The sequence below is a fragment of the Pelophylax lessonae genome (genome assembly GCF_965119305.1).
Source record: "Pelophylax lessonae genome assembly, chromosome: 12".
Classification (NCBI taxonomy): domain Eukaryota; kingdom Metazoa; phylum Chordata; class Amphibia; order Anura; family Ranidae; genus Pelophylax; species Pelophylax lessonae.
In genome coordinates, this window is record NC_138779.1 from 36,261,735 (window position 1) to 36,289,494 (window position 27,760).

The 27,760-nt window shown below is 44.4% G+C and overlaps 1 protein-coding gene across 1 annotated transcript in view; it reads left to right on the forward strand.

Moving 5' to 3' along the window:
* LOC309568071 (indolethylamine N-methyltransferase-like) overlaps positions 1 to 27,223 on the forward strand; it is a gene marked incomplete at its 5' end in the record, with an annotated part of 48,428 nt that extends 21,205 nt beyond the window's left edge. Inside the window, one exon of the mRNA XM_082273641.1 lies at positions 26,696 to 27,223. Coding sequence (XP_082129767.1) covers positions 26,696 to 27,119 — 424 coding nt within the window. The 3' untranslated portion in view covers positions 27,120 to 27,223. The remainder of the gene's footprint in view (positions 1 to 26,695) is intronic.
* Between the last annotated feature and the right edge of the window lie 537 nt (positions 27,224 to 27,760).

Consider the following 27,760-nt stretch of genomic DNA (forward strand, 5'->3'; position numbering starts at 1 on the left):
TGCCGACACATTCTATGTTTCTATGTTTCTATGTTACAAACTAGGGGAAAGATTTATGTCAGTTTTATTTATTTATTTATTTATTTACAAGTAATGGCGGCGATCAGTGATTTTTAGTGGGACTTCGGCATTGCAGCGGAAAGATCGGACCTCTAACTGACATTTTTTACTTTTTTGGGGGGACCAGTGACATTACTACAGTAATCAGTGCTAAAAATATGCACTGTTACTGTAATAATGACACTGGCAGGGAAGGGGTTAACCCAGGGGTGATCAAAGGGTTAAATGTATGCGTAGGGGGTGTTTTCTAACTGTGAGGGGGTGGGCTTGAGGAATCAACACAGAGACCTGTAATCCTAAATAGGAGGATCATAGGCGCTCTGTACTGATTCTTGAGAGAATAACAATCTGCAGTGTTTACAACAGCAGACCACCGTTCTCTCTTTACAACCCCTTTATTTAACCACATTACCTATATATGTAAAAAAAATAAGGTGAATATATAAGCAGATAAAAAGGGAAAGATAATGATAATTTTCTATAACGAGATGTATTATATATATATATATATATATATTAAAACTGAATTCTATGCAGATTTAAAAGACTCAGATTAAGGCCTGGTTCACACCTATGCAGGTTGTAGTTTGCATGTCCCAGGTGCATTTAGCATTTTTCAGTACACATTTTTGATCCATTGAAGTCTATGGAACCAAAAACCCCCCAAAAAATCCCTGGCCCTTTCCTTAAAATGCACAGATGTGAACGTGACCCATAGAAATACATGTTAAATGGACTATAGTGTGTTTCTGCAAAACTGAAAATGCACTAAAAAAATGCATGGGTGAGAACCAGGCCTTATGGAGCTCTGTAATCATTTTAAATGCAAGCAGTGTAAGTACCTGGAATCTGACCTGTTATCAGCCTCTTGCAGTCTCTGTACTACAGAACTGGAGTGTGAGAGGAACAAGCAGTACATGTATCAGTTCATGTGCTGACAGAAGGAGAGAACAGAGTGACAGAGAGACAAGACCATCATTGTGCTGCTTCTCATATCACTGTCCATTCACAGATGGGAGAGGGTGCAGGACAACCTGGGCTTAAGGGAAATGAGTTGAATGATTCTGGCCATCTGACGGAGGACATCAAGTGGTAGAAAAAATGGTACTATGGGAGATATCTCTGGACTGAAGGTGAATATTGCAGAAAAATCTGGTTGTATTTATCTTTTAACATGCTATTCACCTTGTTATTTGTATCTAGAGTTCTGTTTAAAAATAAAAAAAAAAAAAATCCTAAAATTGATAGATATAGTATATGAGTAGATATAAAATAAAATCATGTTTATTTGTATTTGATCAGAAATTAGTGGATGTGCTTTCTAGGTCTGTTGGAGTAGCTGGTAGGTATTAAAGTGGTGTATTGGGCTGGTAACTACAATAGGAGGGGGCAAAGTGGGACTTTAAAGGTGCAAATGATGGAGAAAAATCTGAATTCTCAAAAAATCACAATTTATTTGACATATAAGATTAGGACAAGACACAACATCGATTAAAATGTTAAAAGCAAGAGAATGCACTCGATAATATCAACTCTACATGTTTCGCCATCTTCATAATAGCTTCTTCAGGAGTTTGATAGATATTTCTCGAGAGTGAACATTTCTAAATTACAAAGAAAAAACATGAAAATAGGACAAATATAGTCAGAATAGGGCATATATCAATGGTCCTATGTTGAATGCCCAAATAATTTCCATAAATCCAATGGATATAATATTGACAAAATGTACCTTTAAGGAGACCTGAACCTTTTTGTTTGCCGGAAGTGGAGATGACGTAGGTGCAGAGGCAAGGGTGGGTGGAGAGGAAGGGACTGAGATACCTGACCCCTTAACGTTGACCCATAGAGAAGATGAAAGCCAAGCCGGTAACAACAACTGGAAAAGTGAGGAGACTGCAATATAGGAGTGTAATTTGCATACATATCCTATAAAAGGATCAAATGGATATTATCAATTTTTAAATAATGATGTAATTACCAATCAGCTCAAAGATGTAAGGATACCTTGGAGGGTGCCTTATTGGCAATGATAAGGGAAAAGATATCCCATCAGTTCAAGAAAGAGAAATAGGATTCCTTCAAAACAGTAAAGAGAATTTCTATGGGCATATATTCCATAAGGAGAAATTGCCAACATAATATTGGTTGCTATAAAGATAAAATATAAAATAGGAATGCCATTTACCCTGGTGGTCCAGTTTAGTACACATCCAAATCCTAAAGTTTTGTGTAACAATCCTGTAGGAATTTGTTTAATTCAGAAGAATCTTTAGATGGTCTGCTCCAATGCAAAGCTGCATGAGAAACAAAACAGAATAAGCAAAGAGGAGAAGGGTTTGAATCGCCATGTTGGAATCATCAAGAAATGGATAGGAGGCCAAAGAAAAAGAAATTCCATTACCGCATGTGTCTCCAAACGAACGTCATGTTCCCCGGTGGTCTAGTGGAATACTGACCATCTGCGCCGGCATTTATACATCTCCTCCACTCCCTCGGCGTCTGACGTCACCGAGGGAGTGAGAGCGAAGCACACCCAGCCGGCCAATCGGAGCCCGATATGGAAGTGCGTCAATAAGACGCGACGGCGTCACATGGTCAGACCGGAAACCGGAAGTCGAGGACAATAACATCCGGTCCGGTCGCCATGTTCAAAGCTGTCAGCAAGAGAGTGAAGAAGGAGGAGCAAAGGCTGAATAGAGGAAAAACCATTCCTCCAAACAGCACAAAAGGTCCCTGAGAGATAGAATCAACATATTAAGGGGGAATAGCTATACAAAATAGATGCCAGAGAATATAATCTAGCACGAATACATACAGTAAACACTGTGATGGATTTAATAGGAACTACGTCACATACAGAAATCCAAAACAAAATATTCTGAATAGAAAAGAGATTGATTAATTTAGTGTATTAGCCAAATAATAATATGGTGTATTGGGCTGCCCATGGATGAGCTGGCTGAATTAAAAAAAAATTGACTCCCTATCCACACATTCAAGGTGGATGAAGGAATCCTCCCTGCTGTGTCATTGCCTTCCTGCAGCACTGATAGAGCGTGGAGAATTCAACAGGGTGGTTGTACAGAAGTCAATCGGTAGATCGACTTCTGTACAACCACAGTGTCCATACGTAGGTCGAAATTCTGTCAGTCCCTGCTAAATTAGTATAATTTTGATCAATATGTAGCTAGCTTTAGAAAGTACAAAGTAGATACTGAAATATAAAATATTGAAAGACACATACAAATCAGAAAACTGTATACTTACCTTTGCTCATTGTCCTTTCTTAGCACGTACAGTATGTATGGCATCATACTGAAAGGATATAACAATCTAAAAACAGGGTAAAAATAACCTATAGAGTTTAATTTTTAATATTGAAAGTAGAAGAGAGAACCACAGATCTCCATGTCCAAGTCTATGGTGGTAAGGGCAGCAGGACTGACCCTGTCATGTGTCAAGGAGGTAGCGTAAGACGGCCATATTGCTGCCTTAAAAATCTCCAATGTAGTGATTCCTCTGCATGTTGGTATAGACCAATGGTCTCCAATTTTTATAAACAAAGGGCCAGTTTATTGTCCTTCAGACTTTAGGAGGGCAGGACTGTGGACATTGGGAGTAGAGATGGTCCCGACATCAGTGGGAAAAACAATGCCCCTATCTTTGATGTCAGTGGGAGGAGTTGTGCCCCATCGTTGCTGTAATCAGGCCCCCATCGTTGGTGTCATAAGACCCCATTATCGGTGTGATTGGGAGAAATTGTGCCCCACTGTTGGTGTGATTGGGAGAAATTGTGCCCCATCATTGGTGTCCTTTGGGAGCAATCGTGCCCCCTCATTGGTGTCAGTGGAAGGAATTATGCCCCATTCTTGGTATCAGTGGGTGGAAGAGTACCCAAAGCAGGCAAAAGGCTGCATCTGGCCCTCAGGACTATCGAGGAGAGTATCACCTACCTTTCATACACATTTCATCAGATCAGGATTCAAAACATTTCTACCATTAGCCTTTAGTCCTGATTCACACAATGTTGCAGAGATGTCAGGTTTTATGCAACATTTTCATTTTTTTTTTTATTGTTTCACTTATTTATTTTAGTCCCTATTTATTTTTTTAACCTGTGTATGCATGCCTCCAAAATGTCTATAAATTCTCATTATTGCTACATTACACGTGACATTCTTGACTGTGGTTGCATTTCAGGGGCTTAGACTCATATGCTATTCAGTGCACAGGCTAACCACTTGGGCTGGGTAAGGTGTGCGGTGACTGGGCTATCTTTTCCTAGATACCTAACATGTCACACTTTAAAATTTGCATACGCGCTTGGAATGTCGCCTAACTACAGCACTTAAAATTCTCCAAAGTTTAGAGTTACACAGGAGGTCTGGAACAAGAATTATTGCTCTTGTGCTGACATTTGCTATGATACCTCACAAGTGTGGTGTGATCATCGTTTACATATGCGGCAGGAGCTATGTATGTGTTCGTATTTGCATGTAAGCACGGGGGAACAGGGACATTTTTTTTTATTACCTTCATTGCTATCACAAGGGATGAACAACATACCTCGTGACAGCTTGAGCCGTAACAGGTCGCCTTTATGGAGAGATCTGGGGTCTATTAGATCTCAAATCTCTCCTCAGGCCTCCAATGCAGCCATTCAGACATAGATCAGCTTGGCCTCTTTCCTGGCCACTAACGGGCAGGCAAACGAAAAGCCAAAACCGGAAGTGATGAAATCCTTCACAGAGAGGGAGTAACAACAGCAGTTCCTCTTTCTCTGTTAAGTGCAGCTTTCATCACTGGCCACAGCGACCCACTCCAGCTGCCCTCAGAAGTGATCCATTGGCCGCTCAGCCACTTAAATCACTTCTGCTTAAGTAAGAATCGCCGGCTGCAAGTTTTGATGCCAGGATGATGCCTGTAGCTGCAGGCATCATCCTGGTATAACCACTTCAACTCAAGGACATCCATGAATGTCCTAAGGGTGGAAAGTGGTTTTTAAGTGCAATTAAGATGTTACCTCAGGAAAACAAAAAAGGAAAATAAGTGCAGCGCTAAAAAATTGGAGGAAGGCATTAACATGATAATACCAACTTGTGATAACATGGTGAAAAAAAAACAAATAATGATTTAAATAAGTCCCATGTCAAAAAAATTTCCATACAGAAAGAAAAATAGTCCCATGAGTGTGATGAATCTTGACGCTGAACACAATATATCTTTAAAATGAAAGAAGATATCCCATCACCAGATAGAACCAAATGAATTGGGTGCTCACCAGATCAAATGGGTCTACATTACCATATAACAAGCAGACCAAATGGGCTTTTAAAGATGATCCAGATTCCTCCTAAGATACGACCATGGATGTAATTTCAGGCTCATGAAGTGGTTTGTAGAGGGATGTAGATCTCTCATAGCCAGGTTACATAAAAGCCAGAAAGAAGAGTGCATATAGCGTAATATTGCTAAAAAAACCTTTTAATAAAAAAAGACTTGCACTTACAATGTTCGCATGGTAACAGGCAATAAAACATGTAGATAGAAGTTCTTATGGTGAGCTCCTGACACGTATCGTCCGCATAGACATCATCAGAGGATATTGCTCGAGCAATATCCTCTGATGATGTCTATGCGGACGATACTAGTGTTGAGCGAACACGGACTGTATTATTCGTGTTCGTACCGAATAATTGGATTTTTGTTACCCGAACACGGACCCGAAAACTTTACTGTATGTTCGGGTTTAAAATCCGTGTTCGGTCATTTTATTTCCGTATTTGTATGTAATGGCGCGCTTTTAATGGAGGGCTTTCAACAGCCAATCAACAAGCGTTTAACTGGTGTGCCGTAAGCCATCCCAGCCATGCCTACTAATGTATTAGTAGCTGTGATTGGCCATCTGAAGCATGTGTCCATGTTTTTATAAGTTCGAGAGCCCCAGCGCGCTGCGGTCATTCTGCTGTAGATTAGGGAGAGAGCACACATCATACGTGCTGGCTGCTGATTAGGGACAGACAGTGAAAAATTGTATTGTGTCCGAAAAGAATGCAGGGTCAGGTCGGAGTGCAGGCAGGGCGAGTTATTAGGGCATTTTAGGGCGAGGCTGGAGAATAGGCAGGGTCGGTGTGCTACATCGATTTTGCTGTGTGGGGGGTTGGTTGTGCAGTGCCAGTGAACGATCTTATCGACAATATTAGGGCGAGGCTGGATAATAGGCAGGGTCAGTGTTCTACATCGATTTTGCTGTGTGTGGGGTGGTGCAGTGAACACAATCTTTTTGCCCGCTGAGGAGGAGGGAGAAAAAAATCTATTTTTATCAGTCAATTGTGTGCAGCGTTTTTGCTTCAGTGCTGACTGTGATAAGACACTGCTGTGTTCACATGTGCTATTATTGACTGATTTTAAATTTTATGCACTTTTTTCTATTCCACTATTCAATATACACCGTTTTGGGTTAAAAAAATTAAATTGTGGCATAGTCTGTACTAATCTATTTTAAAATTTCAAACTTAAAGGGGAATTTCCTTTTTTTTTCCCCTTCATAGCCTGCAGCAGAGCTGACTGACATAAGACACTGCTGTGTTCACATGTGCTAGTGATTTTCAATATTATACACTTTTTTCTATTCCACTATTCAATATACACCCTTTTGGGTTAAAAAAAATAAAATTGTGGCATAGTCTGTACTAAGCTATTTAAAAATTACAATACTTAAAGGGGAATTTTCCTTTTTTTTCCCTTCATAGTCTGCAGCAGAGCTGACTGACATAAGACACTGCTGTGTTCCCATGTGCTATTGAAAAATCACCAATTTTATATCATATTTTCTATTCCGCTATTCAATCTACACCCTTTGGGGTAAAAATAATTAAATTGGCGGATAGTCTGTATCGGTACGTGTGAGATACACCTTTCCAAATTTTGGGGCACATCTTATACTGCCGAGGATTGCAGGGTGCTTCAGTTTGCCTCCTGCCTGTTCCAAACTCCTCCTACTCCTCATCCTGCCTTTAGGGTACAACAAATAGTAATCAGGGCCTAGTCTGGGTCTGTACGTGTGAGATAGATACACCTTTTAATATCATATTTTCTATTCCGCTATTCAATCTACACCCTTGGGGTAAAAAGAATTAAATTGCGGGATAGTCTGTATCGGTACGTGTGAGATACACCTTTCCAATTTTTGGGGCGCATCTTATACCACCGAGGATTTCAGGGTGCTTCAGTTTGCCTCCTGCCTGTTTCGAACTCCTCCTACTCCTCATCCTGCCTTTAGGGTACAAAAAATAGTAATCAGGGCCTAGTCTGGGTCTGTACGTGTGAGATAGATACACCTTTTGATATCATATTTTCTATTCCGCTATTCAATCTACACCCTTGGAGTAAAAAGAATTAAATTGCGGGATAGTCTGTATCGGTACGTGTGAGATACAGCTTTCCAATTTTTGGGGCGCATCTTATACCGCCGAGGATTGCAGGGTGCTTCAGTTTGCCTCCTGCCTGTTCCGAACTCCTCCTACTCCTCATCCTGCCTTTAGGGTACAAAAAATAGTAATCAGGGCCTAGTCTGGGTCTGTACGTGTGAGATAGATACACCTTTTGATATCATATTTTCTATTCCGCTATTCAATCTACACCCTTGGGGTAAAAAGAATTAAATTGCGGGATAGTCTGTATCGGTACGTGTGAGATACACCTTTGCAATTTTTGGGGCGCATCTTATACCACCGAGGATTGCAGGGTGCTTCAGTTTGCCTCCTGCCGTTTCCAAACTCCTCCTACTCCTCATCCTGCCTTTAGGGTACAAAAAATAGTAATCAGGGCCTAGTCTGGGTCTGTACGTGTGAGATAGATACACCTTTTGATATCATATTTTCTATTCCACTATTCAATCTACACCCTTGGGGTAAAAATAATTAAATTGCGGCATAGTCTGTATTGGTACGTGTGAGATACACCTTTCCAATTTTTGGGGCGCATCTTATACCGCCGAGGATTGCAGGGTGCTTCAGTTTGCCTCCTGCCTGTTCCGAACTCCTCCTACTCCTCATCCTGCCTTTGGGGTACAAAAAATAGTAATCAGGGCCTAGTCTGGGTCCGTACGTGCGAGATAGATACACCTTTTGATATCATATTTTCTATTCCGCTATTCAATCTACACCCTTGGGGTAAAAATAATTAAATTGCGGGATAGTCTGTATCGGTATGTGTGAGATACACCTTTCCAATTTTTAGGGTGCATCTTATACCGCCGAGGATTGCAGGGTGCTTCAGTTTGCCTCCTGCCTGTTCCGAACCCCTCCTACTCCTCATCCTGCCTTTAGGGTACAAAAAATAGTAATCAGGGCCTAGTCTGAGTCTGTACGTGTGAGATAGATACACCTTTTGATATCATATTTTCTATTCCGCTATTCAATCTACACCCTTGGGGTAAAAAGAATTAAATTGCGGGATAGTCTGTATCGGTACGTGTGAGATACACCTTTCCAATTTTTAGGGCGCATCTTATACCGCCGAGGATTGCAGGGTGCTTCAGTTTGCCTCCTGCCTGTTCCAAACTCCTCCTACTCCTCATCCTGCCTTTAGGGTACAAAAAATAGTAATCAGGGCCTAGTCTGGGTCTGTACGTGTGAGATATTGTCACGTACCTGGTCCTGAAGCCGAAATGCTGAGAGGGCTCTCCTTGCGGCTAGGTGCTCAGTGTCCCTGAAGGTGAAAACAGGGAACACAAAGCCTAAAGAAGCAGGGATTGCCGGCTGTGCCACGGATGAGAGATGCAGGTGTGGAGATCTCTCCGCAGGTGGATACCAGATGAGGTGAGCAGTAGGACCCAGTGGAGCTGATGATGGTGCAGACTGCACACAGCAGGAAACAGATTGTAGTGGCTCCAGTAAGCTGGATATGGCAAATAGGTATTGCAGGCTGGAGCAACAGGTAAGTACTGCAGGTGGGTACAGCAGGCTGGGTACTGCAGGTAGGCACCAAGGTGGATCACAGCAGACAGGGTGAAGCAGGAAACGTAGTCAGAGATGGATGCCAAGGTCAGTAAGCCAGTAGTCAGCAGACAGAAGAGCAGGGACATAGTCAGGCAAGCCGAACTCATACACAGGACAAGAGACAAGAGCAGATCCGTGGGCTATCCGAGGTCAGAGCTGGGGGAATGACAAGAGGTATCCAAAGGCAGGCCGGGTCGGTAACAGATGATCAGAAGCATAAGCACACACACAAGAACAGGAAGCAGGAAGCTGAAGATCAGTCAGCAATGTCCATGTGCTGCAGTCCCTCTTTTAAAGGCCAGAGGGCGCCAAGATCTGACAAGCATTGTGTGAGCCAGCACACACACGTCTTTGCCGTAGTGAACGTGCGTTCGCAATACGTGTGCGTGCATTTGTGCGAGTGCGGCCATATTGGAAATTGGCCACCATGCCAGGCCTCCGGCAACTCTCCTCTGGCTAGTCTCCTGACAGTGCCCCCCCCCCCTACGGGCAGCCTCCGGATGCCCAAACGCGATACCTTTTCAGGGTTTCTGTTGAAGAACTCCAGCAACAATCTGGGAGCATGAATATTCCCTTCGGGCTCCCAAGAATTCTCTTCAGGGGGGTAACCTTTCTATCTGACAAGATATTGAGTTTGCCTTCCTCTCTTCCTGCAATCAAGAATTGTTTCTACCTCAAATTCAGTATATTCGCCCACTGTAACCGGTGGTGGTGGTGGGTCTTCTCTTCCCGGAAAACGGTCTGAAGAGGCAGGTTTCAGAAGAGACACATGAAAAATCGGGTGGATTTTATAAGATTGTGGAAGTGTCAGTTCAAAGGCCACAGGGTTTATCACTCTCCTTATCTCAAATGGCCCAATGAACCTTGGACCCAGCTTTCGTGAAGGGCAAGGGAGTTTCAAATTAGCCGTAGATAGCCAGACCCTGTCTCCAACTTTCAAAACTGGATTCCCCCTCCTCTTCTTATCATAGTACCTTTTATAATCCTCCTGAGCTTTTGAAATGGCTTCCTGAAGAACCTGATTGTTGGTTACGATGGAGGTTAATCTGTCTTGAACTGCGGGCACAGGACTTTCAGGCAACACGTCAGGTAGAAAGGATGGATGGTACCCATAGTTGGCCCAGAATGGAGTCTGGTTGGTGGCAGCATGAACTGAGTTATTATAGGAAAATTCGGCACAGGGTAACAGAGATACCCAATTATCTTGTGAGAAAGTGGAAAAGCATCGAAGGTACTGTTCCAAGGTTTGGTTGGTTCTTTCCGTCTGGCTGTTGCTTTGGGGGTGGTAGGCCGAGGATAGGCAGACGTCAATGTCTAAGGCTCTACAAAGAGTTCTCCAGAATCTGGAGGTAAATTGTACTCCTCTGTCAGAGACTATGTTTCTGGGCAGACCATGGAGCCTTACTATTTCCTTTATAAAGGCATGGGCGGTGTCTGCGGCAGAGGGAGTGCCCACCATCGGTACAAAATGTGACATTTTAGACAATCAGTCTACTATTACAAAAATGGAAGTGAATCCCTCAGAAGGGGGTAGATCCACAATGAAGTCCATGGACAGCATTTTGCAGGGAAAGTCCGGGACCGGTAATGGTCTTAACAGGCCCCAGGCTTTAGTGTTACTCCCTTTGCTGCGAAGACAAGTTGTGCAGGAACCAACATAATCTTTGCAGTCCTGGCTCAAGCCTGGCCACCAGAAGGAACATTGGACAAGTTTGATGGTCTTGTGTACCCCAAAATGACCGGCTAGCTGATGATCATGGCATGCTTTAAGGACTAAAGTCCTGGTCTCTTGTGGTACAAAAATTTTATCGTTATGCCAGAAGAATCCATCTTGCTTCCTTAAAGCTGAAACTTCAGTTACCAGGCATTGGGCAGATGCTAGCTGTATGGCTGACTTTAGATTAGGTAGTATTAGTAAAAAATTTTGGGAGGACAGGATTGTGCTGGAAGATGCTACTTTAGGAGTTTCCGGGAACATTCGAGAGAGAGCGTCAGCTTTGCTATTCTTGGACCCCGGCCGATAAGTAATGTGAAAGTTAAAACGGGAGAAAAACAGGGCCCACCGTGCTTGCCGGGGTCTAAGCCGTTTGGCAGTCCTGAGGTATTCCAAATTTTTGTGATCGGTAAAGATCATCACAGGGTGGGCTGCACCCTTCAGCAGGTATCGCCACTCTTCTAAAGCCGCCTTGATGGCCAACAGCTCCCGGTCACCGACATCATAATTCTTTTCTGCTTGACTTAATTTTCTTGAAAAGAAGGCTACTGGGTGGAGCAAAGCTTTAGGCCCTTGGCGCTGTGATAAGATTGCTCCAGTAGCTACTTCCGAGGCGTCTACCTCCAGGACGTAGGGTAGAGTGTGTTCTGGGTGCTGTAATACTGGAGCAGAAGTGAACAGGGCTTTAAGTTTATCAAAGGCTTCCTGGGCCTCCTGAGACCACTGAAATCGAGAGTGTTGTCGTGTCAATTGAGTGATGGGGGCGATGATGGCTGAGAACCCTCTGATGAACCTTCTGTAAAAATTAGCGAATCCTACAAATCTTTGGATTCCTTTTTTATCCACTGGAGCAGGCCACTCAAGAATAGAAGACACCTTCTGGGGGTCCATGGCGATTCCATTGGTGGATATTACCAACCCCAGGAATTGGATGGCTTGTTTCTCGAACTCACATTTCTCTGCTTTAGCATAGAGTCCATGTTTTCTAAGTGTAGATAAGACTTTCTTCACATGTACACGGTGTAGTTCGAGCAGAGAAAATAAGAATATCGTCAAGATAAACAATCAGAAAGTGATCCAGGTATTCTCTAAAGATGTCATTTACAAAATGCTGGAAAGTTGCCGGGGCATTACACAATCCAAAGGGCATGACAAGATACTCAAATTGTCCGAAACGGGTTCGGAAAGCTGTCTTCCACTCATCCCCCTCTCTAATCCGGACTAAATTATAAGCACCCCGGAGATCTAGTTTTGTGAAAACTTGGGCAGTCCTAAATCTTTGAAAAAGTTCTGGTACTAGGGGAAGTGGATATCGATTTTTAATAGTAATTTTATTTAATTCTCTGTAGTCCACACAGGGCCTAAGTGTGTGGTCCTTCTTTTCAACAAAGAAGATCCCCGCGCCTGCTGGGGAAGAGGATGGACGAATAAATCCTTTGTTTAGATTTTCGTCAATGTAGAGACGTAGAGCTTCCAATTCCACCTTGGATAACGGGAATATCCGGCCAAAGGGAATTTCTGCACCTGGCAGCAATTCTATGGGACAATCATAGGGCCGATGCGGTGGCAAGACATCGGCTCTCCTCTTATCAAACACGTCTAGAAAGTTGTGGTAGCTGGATGGGACAAGCTGGCTGTTATCAGATACTGATTGGATGGTCATGCAACTGGAAGAGCTCAGGGACTCAGGTACAAAACAATGTTGGCGGCAGTAGGCAGAGGAAAATATGATCTCCCCCTTAGACCAGTCAATCCTGGGGTTATGGGCTCGCAGCCAGGGGATGCCCAATATCACAGGAAATATGGGGGAGCGAAGGACATCGAAGCACAGGAATTCCTGATGTTCAGAGTCAGTTATAGTCATAACAGGTTCAGTCTCTTGGGTGACGGGCCCCGATGTGGGGATGGTGCCATCTGCCAGGTGAACAGTAAGGCTAAGTCTTTTAGGTCTAAGCGGAATGCTAAACTTCTTGGCTAGAGCAAGGTCTAGGAAGCAACTGCAAGCACCGGAGTCAATTATGGCCTGAAACTTGATTTCCCTATCCGCCACCTGTAGTGAGATGGGTAGAAGTAGGTGAGCTGGGTGAATCCCGGAGACTGGAGAGTAGGCAGGGCCAGGAAGCCGGGGCTTACTGGGTCTCACAGGGCAATTACAAAGAAAATGTCCAGCCCCTCTACAGTAGAGGCAAAGGTTGGCTTGCCGACGGCATGTCCTTTCTTCGGGAGTTAGGGCAGAATGCATCAGTCCAATCTGGATTGGTTCTCCCTCTAGGGGTGTTGAGGAAGAAGAGGTAATAGGCGTAGAGTGGATTGCTGGGGGAACTCTGGGTAGCATCCAGGTAGGTCTGGAGGACTGAATTCGTTCGGATCGTCTCTCCCGCAGTCGGCGATCAAGCTGGATGGACAGTTTGATAAGGTGTTCCAGAGTGGCAGGGGTGTCGACTCGAGCCAGCTCGTCTTTAAGTGCTTCAGATAGGCCGAGCCGAAACTGGTACTTTAATGCGGCCTCATTCCAGCCAGTGTCTGCTGACCATTTGTAGAATTCAGCTGTATAGTCCTCAACAGGCCGGCACCCTTGTTGAAGTGTGTGTAGGGCTGCCTCGGCCGTGGCCATTCGCTGGGGGTCGTCGTAAAGTTGCGACATAGTTTCGAAGAAAGCCGAGACTGAGTTGAGGACCGGGTTCTTTTGCTCCAAAAGATAATGGGCCCAGGATTGTGGTTCATCTGTGAGCAGAGAAATGACAAAGCCAACCTTAATGGTTTCAAGAGAAAAAGTCTGTGGTTGCAGAGCTAGATACAACTGGCAAGCGTTTTTAAAAGCCCTGAACTTTCTTCGGTCCCCAGAGAAACGTTCAGGTATGGGGACCCTTGGTTCAGGTGGAGATACCACTATCGTTGGTGCGACAGCTGTGCGTTTATAGGAAGCAGAAGCTGAGGCTGGGGCTGTATTTTTCGGGTTCTGGTCGGTAGGAAAAGGAGTAGTGTATAGACTCTGCAGACGACCTTCCAATTGATCATAGTCTTCTTGCAGATTTGTTATGGCTTGCGTGATGGCTGCGACTTGTTGGCACAGAGCTTCTAATGGAGACGCACCTCTGTCGGCTTCAGACATCTTTTGGCTGACTGATACTGTCACGTACTTGGTCCTGAAGCCAAAATGCTGAGAGGGCTCTCCTTGCGGCTAGGTGCTCGGTGTCCCTGAAGGTGGAAACAGGGAACACAAAGCCCAAAGAAGCAGGGATTGCCGGCTGTGCCACGGATGAGAGATGCAGGTGTGGAGATCTCTCCGCAGGTGGATACCAGATGAGGTGAGCAGTAGGACCCAGTGGAGCTGATGATGGTGCAGACTGCACACAGCAAGAAACAGATTGTAGTGGCTCCAGTAAGCTGGATATGGCAAATAGGTATTGCAGGCTGGAGCAACAGGTAAGTACTGCAGGTGGGTACAGCAGGCTGGGTACTGCAGGTAGGCATCAAGGTGGATCACAGCAGACAGGGTGAAGCAGGAAACGTAGTCAGAGATGGATGCCAAGGTCAGTAAGCCAGTAGTCAGCAGACAGAAGAGCAGGGACGTAGTCAGGCAAGCCGAACTCATACACAGGACAAGAGACAAGAGCAGATCCATGGGCTATCCGAGGTCAGAGCTGGGGGAATGACAAGAGGTATCCAAAGGCAGGCCGGGTCGGTAACAGATGATCAGAAGCATAAGCACACACACAAGAACAGGAAGCAGGAAGCTGAAGATCAGTCAGCAATGTCCATGTGCTGCAGTCCCTCTTTTAAAGGCCAGAGGGCGCCAAGATCTAACAAGCATTGTGTGAGCCAGCACACACACGTCTTTGCCGTAGTGAACATGCGTTCGCAATACGTGTGCGTGCATTTGTGCGAGTGCGGCCATATTGGAAATTGGCCACCATGCCAGTGTGAGATAGATACACCTTTTGATATCATATTTTCTGTTCCGCTATTCAATCTACACCCTTGGGGTAAAAAGAATTAGATTGCGGCATAGTCAGTATCGGTACGTGTGAGATACACCTTCCAATCTTTTGGGGCGCATCTTCCACCCACGAGGATTGCAGGGTGCTTCAGTTTGCCTCCTGTTCCGAAACTCCTCCTACTCCTCATCCTCATCCTCATCCTGCCTTTAGGGTACAAAAAATTGTAATCGGGGCCTAGTCTGTGTTTGTACGTTTGAGATACACCGTTTTATACAATTTTTTCTATTCCGCTATTCAATATACACCCTTTTTGAGTGTAAAAAATGAAATTACGGCATAGTCTGTATCGGTACATGTGAGATACACCTTTTTAAATTTGTTTGGCGCATCTCCTTACACCGCCGAGGATTGCAGGGCGCTTCAGTTTGCCTCCTGTTCCGAACTCCTCCTACTCCTCATCCTCATCCTGCCTTTAGGGTACAAAAAATTGTAATCGGGGCCTAGTCTGTGTTTGTACGTGTGAGATACACCGTTTTATAAAATTTTTTCTATTCCGCTATTAGTTTATACACCCTGTTTGAGTGTAAAAAATTAAATTACGGCATAGTCTGTATCGGTACGTGTGAGATACACCTTTTAAATTTGTTTGGCGCATCTCCTTCCACCGCCAAGGATTGCAGGGCGCTTCAGTTTGCCTTCTGTTCCGAACTTCTCCTACTCCTCTTCCTCATCCTCCCTTTAGGGTACAAAAAATTGTAATTGGGGCCTAGTCTGTGTTTGTACGTGTGAGATACACCGTTTTATATCCTTTTTTCTATTCCGCTATTCAATATACACCCTTTTGGGGTGAAAAAAATTAAATTTGCGTCATACTTTGCATATTTGACTGTGAGATACACCCGTTGTATTTGTATACTGTTTTTCTATTCCGCTATTTAATAAACACCCTTTTGGGGTAAAAAAATTAAATTGCGGCATAGTTTGCATATTTGACTGTGAGATACACCCGTGCGATACTGTTGTTGTTTTGTTCCGCTATTCAATAAACACCTTTCTAGGGCAAGATCATAAATTACAGAAATATGAGGAGACCGTCAAATAGGGGCCGTGGCCTGGGTCGTGGTGCTGCTGGTAGAGCTCCTGTTACAAGGAGAGGACGTGGTCGATCTGTGCCAGCTACACGCACAAGTGAAACACCTTCCTCAAGTGTGAGTAGGCGACAGAAACTGCAGCAGTATTTGGTAGGGCATCATGCGCCTCTAGAAGTGATGAGGCCAGAAGAAGTACAGGCGATAGTAGATTGGGTTGCTGACAGTGCCTCCAGTTCCTTCACATTGTCTCCCACCCAGTCTACTGCAGAAAGGTCAGAGTTGGCACATGCAGCCAATGTCCAACCGTCTTTCACCTCACCCCCTTGCAAATCAGGCAAGCAGTCTGAGCCCCAAGTCATGCAGCAGTATCTTCTTCTTTTTGATGACTCTGTCAGCAGGGTTTCCCAGGGCCATCCACCTAGCCCTGCCCCAGAAGTGGAAGAGATTGAGTGCAGCGATGCCCAACCACTTATTTCTCAAGATGAGTACATGGAAGGACTATCGCAGAACGTCTCCGATGATGACGAAACGCAGGTGCCAACTGCTGCGGCACTCAGAATTGTGGAGACCGACAAGGAGGGCAGGGGTGAAGACTGGGTGGAAGATGATGTGGAGGACGATGAGGTCCTCCACCCCACATGGAATGGAAGTCATGCAGGTGACCTGAGTAGTTTGGAGGAAGAGGCGGTGGTCGCACAGAGCCACCAGCACAGCAGAAGAGGGAGCAGGGTGCAGAAGCGGAGCGGGCGTGCCCTAGACACTACGCCTGCTACTGCCCAATAGGGATGATCGAACGGTTCGGGTCGACCATCGGTTCGGCCCGAACATTGGGTGTTCGAGGTTCGGCCGAATTTAGAACTTTTTGCCCGAAAAGTTCGGAATTCGGCAACCAGAACCGCCCAAAATGCAATGCTTCAGGAAATGGGCTTTAAAAGCCCATGATTGGACCAGAACCATTAGCAAAAGCCAATTGAGGGGGCAGGAGAATGCTAGGAATGTGATTGGAGTGACTAGGGGGTCCCTAGACCAATCATTAGTGAATACACCCCCCAGTATATAAGATCGCCCCCGTCATATTCCTAGCATTCTTATACTGGACATGGAAGAGAGTGGAAGCAGTTCTGTTAATTTTACTTTAAAAGTGTCATTTAGCTATTTATTAGTGTGAGGAAAGGGATATCTAGTGTAGTTAGAGTGCTCCTTTACACTTAAGTTAGCTTCAAAAATTCAGTTTCTATAGGGAAAGTATGAAGTGTCAGGGGACCGTAGTGTAGTGTAGGGTTAACTGACAGTGACTGCTATGGCAGGGTGACCAAACCCTTCCATAGCAGGGTGACCGCTATAGAGAAATGATCATTTCTCTGAATAGCTTCGGGACACCCTTATGGCTTCTCACCAGCCAAGCATTTTTTTATGCTGCAGGGGCTGCCACTGTCAGTGCTTTTTTGAGGACATGTTTGATGTCAGACATGACATCTGAACATGTGTATAGGGGATATATATACACATATATGTGTATATATACCCCTAGACATATATAGGTGTGATAGTAGCAGAAATAAATGCTTGCGCTAATGAAATCATTTACACAGATATATTTCTGCTACTATCACACCTATATATGTCTAGGTGTGTATATAAATATATGTATGTGTGTATATATACCACTATACACAAGTTCAGATGTTTTGCCTGCCTCAAAAGAACCAAAAAAAATGCCAAAAAAACGCTAGCGTCAAAAAAAAAAAAAATGCCCAGGTGTGTTTTTGCTGGCATTTTTTGGGGGGTTTTGGAGGCAGGCAAAACATCAGAACTTGTGTATAGTGGTGTATATACACACATACATATATTTATATACACACCTAGACATATATAGGTGTGATAGTAGCAGAAATATATGCTTGCGCTAATGAAATCATTTACAGTAATATATTTCTGCTACTATCACACCTATATATGGCTAGGTGTCTATATACATATAATTATGTGTGTATATATATATATACCACTATACACAAGTTCAGATGTTTTGCTTGCCTCAAAAGAACCCCAAAAAATGCCAAAAAAACGCTAGCGTCAAAAAAAAATGCCCAGGTGTGTTTTTGCTGGCATTTTATGGGGGTTTTTGGAGGCAGACAAAACATCAGAACTTGTGCACAGTACCACTATACACAAGTTCAGATGTTTTTCCTGACTGCAAAGAACCCCAAAAAATGCCTGCTATTAAACCGGGAGAGAAGCAAACTACCTGTCCTGAAAGAAAGTGTTCTAATACAAACAATCTTTTTTTCTGGTTCTGGACATGCTACAGAGCTGAAACTTCACATGCACACCTTTTAGACCCCCCAGATACGAAATCCAAAGTAAAAGTCAAAAAATCTCTTTTTTTTTTTCAATAATTGGCTTTTTTTTAATCAAAAATGACAATTTTTAAGAACTTTTTTTGTGTGATTTTGTGTCCGGGGGGTCTAAAAGGTGTACCTGTGAAGTTTCAGCTCTGTAGCATGTCCAGAACCAGAAAAAAAAGATCATATAGGTGTTAAAGGAGGGTCCCACATCCCTGTTCTACTGAAAAATTATCTTTTTTTTTTCATGGTTCTGGACATGCTACAGAGCTGAAACTTCACATGCACACCTTTTAAACCCCCCAGATACTAAATCCAAAATCAAAATCAAAAAATCTCTTTTTTTTTTTTTTTTCTTTTTTTTTTTAATTTTTTCAATAATTGGCTTTTTTATCAAAAATGACAGTTTTTAAGAACTTTTTTTTGTGTGATTAATAGTTAATGGGGCATGACCCAGAACCCTGGGCACTTTTTAGGGGCGTTTATTGGGTTTTAGGGCTTAAAAATTGTGTTTTTTGATTACCGAAGTTCGGGTCCCATTGATTTCAATGGGGTTCTGAAATTCGGGCCGAACTTTCGGGAAGTTCGGATGTTCTGGCCGAACCAAACTTTTCAAAAGTTCGATCATCCTTACTGCCCAACGCAGCAAGGGACCGAGCGCACCAAAGCCAGCTCAAAGGAGTTCTCTAGCGTGGAAGTTCTTCAGAAAATGTGCTGATGACAGGACACGAGTGGTTTGTACCCTGTGCAATCAGAGCCTGAAGCGAGGCATAAACCTTCTCAACCTGAGCACAACCTGCATGATCAGGCATCTAAGTGCAAAGCACGAGCTGCAGTGGAGTAGACACCTTCAAAACCAACAAAGGTCTCTGGCTCCTCCTGCTTCCTCTTCTGCTGCAGTCTCTGCCTCTTCATCCACCTCTGTAGTGATACCGGCACCTGCCACCCCGCAAACAGACGATCTGTCAGCAACACCACCACCTGGGTCACCAACCATCTCCACAATGTCCCGTGGAAGCGTTCAGCTTTCCATCTCCCAAACACTTCAGAGGGAGAGGAAGTACCCCCCTACCCACCCGCGATCCCTGGCCCTGAATGCCAGCATTTCAAAATTCTTGGCCTGTGAAATGCTGTCATTCCGTCTGGTGGAGACGCACAGTTTTAAAAGCCTTATGTCGGTGGCTGTCCCACAGTACGTCATGCCCAGCCGCCACTACTTTTCCAGGCAAGCCATCCCTTCCCTGCACAACCAAGTGGGGGAAAAAAATCAGGTGTGCACTGCGCAACGCCATCTGTGGCAAGGTCCACCTAACTACGATACGTGGACCAGTAAGCACGGTCAGGGGCGTTATATCTCCCTAACGGCACACTGGGTAAATGCAGTGGCGGATGGGCCTGAGGCGGATAGCAATTTGGCGCATGTCCTTCCACCACTGAGGATTGCAGGGCGCTTCAGTTTGCCTCCTGTTCCTAACTCCTCCTACTCCGCTTCCTCATCCTCTACAGCCTCCTCATCCGGTCAGTGTAACACCTTCACCACCAACGTCAGCACAGCCAGGGGTAAACGACAGCAGGCAGTTTTAAAACTTGCCTGTTTGGGGGAAAAACCACACACCGCGCAGGATTTGTGGAGGAGCATGGAACAGCAGACAAATGAGTGGTTGCTGCCAGCGAGCCTCAAGCCCGGCCTGGTGGTGTGCGATAACAGGCGAAATCTCATAGCAGCTCTGGGCCTAGCCGGCTTGATGCACATCCCTTGCCTGGCGCATGTGCTGAATTTGGTGGTGCAGAGGTTCCTTAAAAATTACCCCCGATATGTCAGAGCTGCTGCAGAAAGTGCGGGCCGTCTGTGCGCACTTTCGGAGTTCTCACCCTGCTGCTGCTCGCCTGTCAGCGCTGCAGCGTATTTTCGGCCTTCCCGCTCACCGCCTCATATGTGACGTGCCCACAAGGTGGAACTCCACCTTGCACATGCTGGAAAGACTGTGCGAGCAGCAGCAGGCCATAGTGGAGTTTCAGCTGCAGCACGCACGCGTGAGTCGCTCTGCGGAACAGCACCACTTCACCACCAATAACTGGGCCTCCATGCGAGACCTGTGTGCCTTGTTGTGCTGTTTTGAGTACTCCACCAACATGGCCAGTACCGATGACGCCGTTGTCAGCTTAACTATCCCACTTCTATGCCTCCTTCAAAAAACGATTCAGGCGATGATGGAAGAGGATGTGGCACAGGATGAGGAGGAGGAGGAGGAGGATGAAGAGATAACATTTCCAAGGCTTTCAGGGCAGTCATTCGCAAGTGGCTCCGAGGGTGGGTTCCTGCACACACAAACGCCAGGGACACAATTGTCCAGCAGGGGCACAGTTCTGGAGGATGAGGAGAAGGAGATGGAGGAGGAGGAACCATGTTCACAGCAGGGTGGCACCCAGACCATCTCATGGCCATCACTGTTGCGTGGCTGGGGGGATACAGAGGACACAGACCATACACCTCCCACAGAGGACAGCTTTTCGTTGCTTCTGGGCAGCCTGGCATACATGAACGATTGCATGTTGCAGTGTCTCCTTAATGACCGCTGAGTTTCCCACATTATAACTTGTGCTGATTACTGGGTGGCCACGCTGCTCGATCCTCGTTACAAGGACAATGTACCGTCCTTAATTCCCTCACTGGAGTGTGATCGTAAGATGCGCGAGTACAAGCGTACGCTGGTAGACGTACTGCTGGTGGCATTCCCACCTGACAGCGGGGGCACATTGGAAGCACAAGGCAAAGGCAGAGAAGGAGGAAGAGGTAGCCAACGCAGCCGGGGCACCGCCAGCACCTCAGAAGGCAGGGCTAACATGGCCGAAATGTGGAAAAGCTTTGTCAACATGCCACAACAACCAGCACCACCAGCTGATATGGAACGTCTTAGCAGGAGGCAGCATTTCACCAACATGGTGGAGCAGTATGTGTGCACACGCCTAGACGTACTGAATGACGGGTCTGCCCCCTTCAACTTCTGGGTCTCCAAATTGGGCACATGGCCTGAGCTTGCCCTTTACGCCTTGGAGGTGCTGGCCTGCAGCCAGTGTATTATCTGAACGTATTTTTAGCACGGCGGGGGACGTTATCACAGACAAGCGCAGCCGCCTGTCCAGAGCCTATGTGGACAAGCTCACATTCATTAAAATTAACCAGGCATGGATCCCACAGGACTTGTCTGTACCTTGTGCAGAATAAACATGTATACCGGTCTTACCCAGCCATTGTTGTATTTTTGATCTTTCTCACTCTTTTGGGGTGTACCCTAATGGAATAGTAGACAGGACTCCCTGGATTATTAATATATAACAGATAATAAATTAACAATAATGAGACACCACACAACATGTGGTTGGAAAATTTTTAAGGCTGCGGCCCTTTTTTTATTTGTTTATTTAAACAAACGTGATAAAAGATTTTCAACAATATTGTAAAACACTGAAAACAACCTGGTCACTATGACCCAGGTTGTAAGAATAAACAAATTCAACTTAACCACTTTACCGCTGAGTACCGTAGTACTACTGCGGCAAAGTGGCACGATCCCGTCTGACGACGTAGACCTACGTCGCCAGACTCCTCCCCCTGTAGGCGGCGCTCACGTGCCGCCGGAGGCGCGCTCCCGCTGTTTTCATTCACAGCGGGAGTCGGGCCAGGGGAGGAGCAGCGGCGATCGCCGCTGCTCTGCCCCGATCGTCGGGGAATCCAGTTTGGAGATCCGCCCGCCTGTGTAAACAGAGCGGGCGGATCTCCTCAGTGACAGGGAGTGACAGATCGGAGTGTTCAGCATAGCTGGACATCCTATCTGTCCCTGTCTCACACAGTAACCCCCCCCCCCCACACACGTCAGTAAGCACCAGGCATACATTAACCCCTCCCTCTCCAATAAAATTAACCCCTTCCCTGCCAGTGTCATTTTTACAGTAACAGTGCATATTTATAGCACTGATTACTGCAGTAATGTCACTGGTACCCCCAAAAGTGTCAAAAATGTCAGTCAAGGGTCCGATCTGTTTGCCGCAATGTCGCAGTCCCGCAAAAAAAAAAAATCGCAGATCGCCGCCATTACTCGTTAGTAAACGCAATAACATTTGCGCAAACCAATCAAAATATGCTTATTGCAATTTTTTTTTACCAAACATGGGTAGCAGAAAACAAATTGGCCAAAAATTTTAAAAAAAATTGGTTTTTACATCTTTTTTGGGGGGAATTTTATATAAAAGAATGTTAAAAATATTGTTATTTTTTCAAAATAAACGCTTTTTTTTGTTTATAGCGCAAAAAGTAAAAATCGCACAGGTGATTGAATACCACCAACAGAAAGCTCAGTTTGTGAGAAAAAAAGGACGTAAATTTCGTTTGGGTACGGCGCCGCATGACCGCGCAATTGTCAGTTAAAGTCGCACAGCGCCGAATCGCAAAAAGTGGCCCAGACGTAAGACAGCAAAATGCTTTAGTGGTAAAGTGGTTAATAAAATTATCCAGAACAACATTAATACACAGAACAAATCGTATATATATATATACAGTATATATATACATTGTTCCCCTTTGCAAAACACAAAGGTGAAATTTGAGCGGGAACAGCGGCTGAATAACCCCAGGTCATAAAGGTCAACTAAACTTTTCCCAGCCACAATTTTACCTCACCCTGTGACTGCTAATAACTAGCCTACACCAAGTTATAATCCCTGTCCCCATCCCATGAGGAAAAGGGGGCACAAAATGATGCCCCTTTTCCTTTCATTTAGAAAAAAATAAAATTAAAAACAAAAACCAGTGTTGGCTACCTTGTCCTCCTCCACCGCCACTTCCACCTACACCACCACATCCACCGCCACCTCAACCTCCTACTCCATATGGACCTCATCCTCCTAGATCAAGATTATTATTTTTTATTTTCATGTATTTTATGTTATTTTAAGTTGTTTCCCTATCCACATTTGTTTGCAGAGCCCTTGCCATGCTCTTAAAAACATTTTGCTGCCATTTGCAGCCCTCTAGCCCTTTCCATGACTTTTTTAGAGCCATTTTAGTGCTCAAAAGTTTGGGTCCCCATTGACTGGGGTTCGGGGTCAAGTTCGGGTTAAGTTCGGGTCCCGAACTCGAACTTTTTTGCGACGTTTGGCCGAACCCGTCGAACATCCAGTTGTCCGCTCAACTCTACTTACTTTAAAACCCCAACCCCTGTCAGACCATAGCCCACCTCCTCATCTGGCCAAAACAGCAGTGTTAGATGACTGGGCTTAGCCAATCGTGTGGAACTATCGCAACAACACCAACCATTATTGAGGCTTGGGGACAGAGAAGGAGGAAATAAAAGCATGGAACATGTGTCCTGTGCTTCAATGATATAACACCACAGTACTCTGTTACCCCCAAGACCACCAGAATAGGGTTCCTCATGAGGGACGCCTTTAGCACCTGTGGTATGAGGAATTCAGGGAGGAGAGTTTCAGAGAACTTGCCTGAAAAAGACCAAAGGAAGCAGACAGGTAAGGGTAAAAATAGTACAAAAATGTATTTCATTAGTAATTAATTTCTTGATAGGGACAGTAGCTGCATCCTATTGACCTTGGGGATAAAAAATAAGAATTCTGGTGCTAGGTAGAGTTTTTCATTTATATAGTAGTCAGTCTTGTAGCCCTGTAAGGATTGCCCTCAGTAAGCTGCCATACCATGCACAGGAAAGTACTATTAGGCAGGTTAAACTTAACAGGTGCTGACCAAAGAAACAAACTGTGTGTGATAAAGAGACAGCTAGGGCCATTTACTGTGTTTGGATGTATTGTACTCTAGTGGTAAGAAATATCAAATAACACTAAAATAAAAGCACATATTGTATTGCTTCTTTGTTTTTTAAGAATGCTAATATTTTAGAGTTAATTTCCTAAAGACAAACAGACATTGCAAGGGAAGTTGTACTTTGCAAGGGAATTTTACCCCACACTTAATGAATAAAGTTAAGGTCTGCTGGCTTCCATCGTCCAATCATATGCAAGTAAAAATGTTTTTTTTTATTTTCTTTGTGTGTGATTGGGTATTCTTTGCAAATTGAAATATCACCTCATTCACTAAGCCCTGGGGAAAATGCCCTTGCAAAGTGCAACTTCATTTGAAAAGCCAACAGACTATTTGCCTTTAGTAAACCAACCCTTATTGTCTTACCAGTTCAAGGAACAACAAGCAAACACATTTCAGTGACAATAGCTTGTCCAGCAGTCCTCCAGAGGACCTAACTTAAACGTAAAAATGTTTCTAGAATGTTGGAAAATGAATGAAGATAGTGGGTGGAAGCTAGGAGAGGTTTCCTTGATTATTTAGGGGCCCTTAGCCAATCCCCAGGTTGGGGGCCTGGCAGGGAACTAAGAAGCCTATAAATAGACATGAGCCATGCCAGCGGGGGAGCTGGGTGGAACATGGAGAAGCAGTGTTGAAGAGAGTTTGTCAGTGGCCCTTGAGGGACCGCTTCCAGGGAGGGGCTGGGGAGGCTGGTCTGGAAGGATCCCACCACAGCAGGAATTTGGAGGCACCCTAACCAGAGAGGCAGTGGAGAGAGCAAGGGGAAACAGTGAGTAGTTCCACCCGCTCGGACCGGAAGTGACGTGGTGCATGAGAGTAACGGCTTGACGCATTTTGCTCTGCCAATCAGAGCATTCTCAAAAGGATTCTGATTGCTTTTGAGAATGCTCTGATTGGCAGAGTGAAACGCGTCAAGCCGTTACTCTCACGCACCACGTCACTTCCGGTCCGAGCGAGTGGAACGCATAGGAAAGTTTGGTGTCCCCGAGATAGGAGCCGATACCGCATATTTGATTTGTAACGCTGTAAGTGCAATCTTAATTAATCTTTAATAAAGTTAGTAATACTGCACAATGAGGTCTCTCTCCATTTGACTTTTATGGTGGATTTATTCCTGGATGGTACAAATTGGAAACTGCTGCGATCTGAGTGTGAGGAGATATTGATCTGAGGTGCTGCTAACCTGGTGCTTTCCTGGGTTCCTGGCCGTTGTTTATGCTAATAAGGCTTGATTTCTCTTACAGTCCGGTGAGTAGGAGACTGAGAGGGGAGCACCCGGACGCATGAGCACTGAGCACTTTGATCATCCCAATATTTGGTGTAAGACAGCAGACAAGCACTGAGCACTGAGCACTTTTTGTATGAATTTGGAAAATTAATTTATTAATATTTATTGTCACCGAGCACTGGACACTTTAACATTGGAATAACTATATGTTTACACTAATGAGTTTAATAGCATCAATATTTATTTATAATTCATTATATTTGTGGATATTTTTTGGATATGTTTTGGATTTATGTATCTATGATAATGAGTTTTACATCACTTAGCACTTTATAATACATCTCACATGGTATGGTATTTATTTAAAAGATATGTGTAAGATGCTGTTCACTCCACATTGCTACTTTACCAAGGGACTTCAAGTTCCTAGCCTGTAATGGGCTGTTGCTGAACTAACTAGAGACTGTTAGTTCCCCCAGGAGTGAACCAGTAGGAGCTGTATAAGGGAACCAGGTTTGTGCAGATGGAAGGAAGAAGTGGAATCTTTAAATAGTGAGGAAGATGTTCCTGGTTTTGATTGTTGGCCTTTTTTAAGTTGGGTATCCTGTAATCCCTTACCCCATCCAAGTTATCATCCCCTAATAAAACAACAACAAAAAAAAACAAGCCAAAGTTCTGATCACTGTGTCTGGATACAAGAAGGAAATGCTGTGTGACTGGCTGTGCACACCCTGACATCAGCAACTCCTATGGGGGAAGTGTTATACTAGTATGACAATTTTATTTTTAACTTACCAAATTACAGTCTAACCGAATTTTGGCAGCATCGCTCATCATGCCATATCACTGTATATTGAAATCTTTACTGTATTGTGTATATTAAAACGGAGTTCCACCTAAAACAAAAGAAAATACATAAAAATACCCCCGGGACAGTCAGAGCTAGTGCATTCCACAATGGATAGCCTCTGAACTGTCTTGGGTTGCACTTACCTTTTAGAAGAAATACTTACCTTGAAAATGTATTGTCTAGCGCTGCCATCTCAGGTGTGGACAGCTGAAGCCAGCGCGATCCTCTTCTGCGTCCTTTTCCGTCCTCTTCGGTCCCACGATGCACTGCACCGGCCCCGCCGTCACTTCCGGGGGGCTACAGCGTCATCCCTGCACAGCTTCTGGGCATGCCCAGAAGCTGTTTAGCAAGGTATGACGTTCCTGCACCGGAACTGAACTCGGGGTCGGTGCAGGCGCATTGATTCCTGGGAGCGATGACTTTCAGCTCCCAGGAATCATTGCAAGCCAGGAATGACGACTCGCCGTGGACGCCGAGGGAGTAAGAGGAAGTAAGGTAAGTATATTATCTTCTAAACAAGGTAAGTGAAAAAAAAAAAATTGCGATTATCCAATCGTTTTTCAGGTGACCCGGAGCAAGAAGATGGACCGAAGTTAAATTTTACTTTAAGTTTTTTTTTCTTTTCTTTCAGAGATCAAATTCAGGAAACAGAAATGCGCCTAAGGTCATCCATCTCGCAGATTTTGAAATGTAATTATGAACAGGAAAACATAACCTCCCCGGTGCTATTACCACTTGCTGACTGCATTATCAGTGCTTGGATACTGGAATTCATCAGTAAAAATGAAGATGAATACATTAAGAATCTGGAGAAGACATTAAAGCTGCTAAAGCCCGGAGGCCAGCTGATACTTCTTGCAGGATTAGATGCAACTTACTGGATTGTTGCAGGAAAACGGTTCCATTGTTTAAAATATAATGAGGAGTTTGTGAAAAATGCCTTTGGTAAGGTGGGTTTGGTCGTTGATTTCTGTGCAGTGCAGAAGAGAAGCAATGTCAGCGATCTCACTGATTATAAAGCTGTGATGTTCATTGTAGGACGCAAAGGGGAATAGATGATTGGAGCCAATAGCATTAATGTCAGTGTGGAAATCTTACAAGGAATCTACAGGCAACAAATAGAATTAATCATTGACCCAATAATAGCAGTCAGAAATCACAGCAGCTGTGCTAAAGTCAGAAAAGTCATTTTGCATTAATCTGTGTTAAATTGTGTTAACAAATGTCGCTATCTTAATAAAGATCATTCAGAATATAAATGTGTGTTGAGTTGTCTTGGAACGATATTGTAAACCTTTTATGTATACAACATATCTTTTTATCTATTTATTGGTAACCAACGCATTTCAGGACATTTTACGGTGATGCTCTCATCAGAATATGGATAAAGATTATACAAAAATACAATATCAGATGCAGTGTATGGATAATATATTAGAAAACAGAAAAAAATAACATTATCAGATTCAGTACCTAAACATTAATAGTTTATGAGGAGATAAAATATAGAAGAGATTCAATTAATAAGCGTTGTACAGGATGGCAGGGATGGGCCCTGGATGGCAGCTACATTTCCCCACTATTTGGGTTGTTTTCCCTAAACTGCTTGCCTTCCGGGCACCTTTACCCCCTTCCTGCCCAGGCCAACTTTCAGCTTTTAGCGCTGTTACACTTTGAATGATAATTGCGCAGTCAT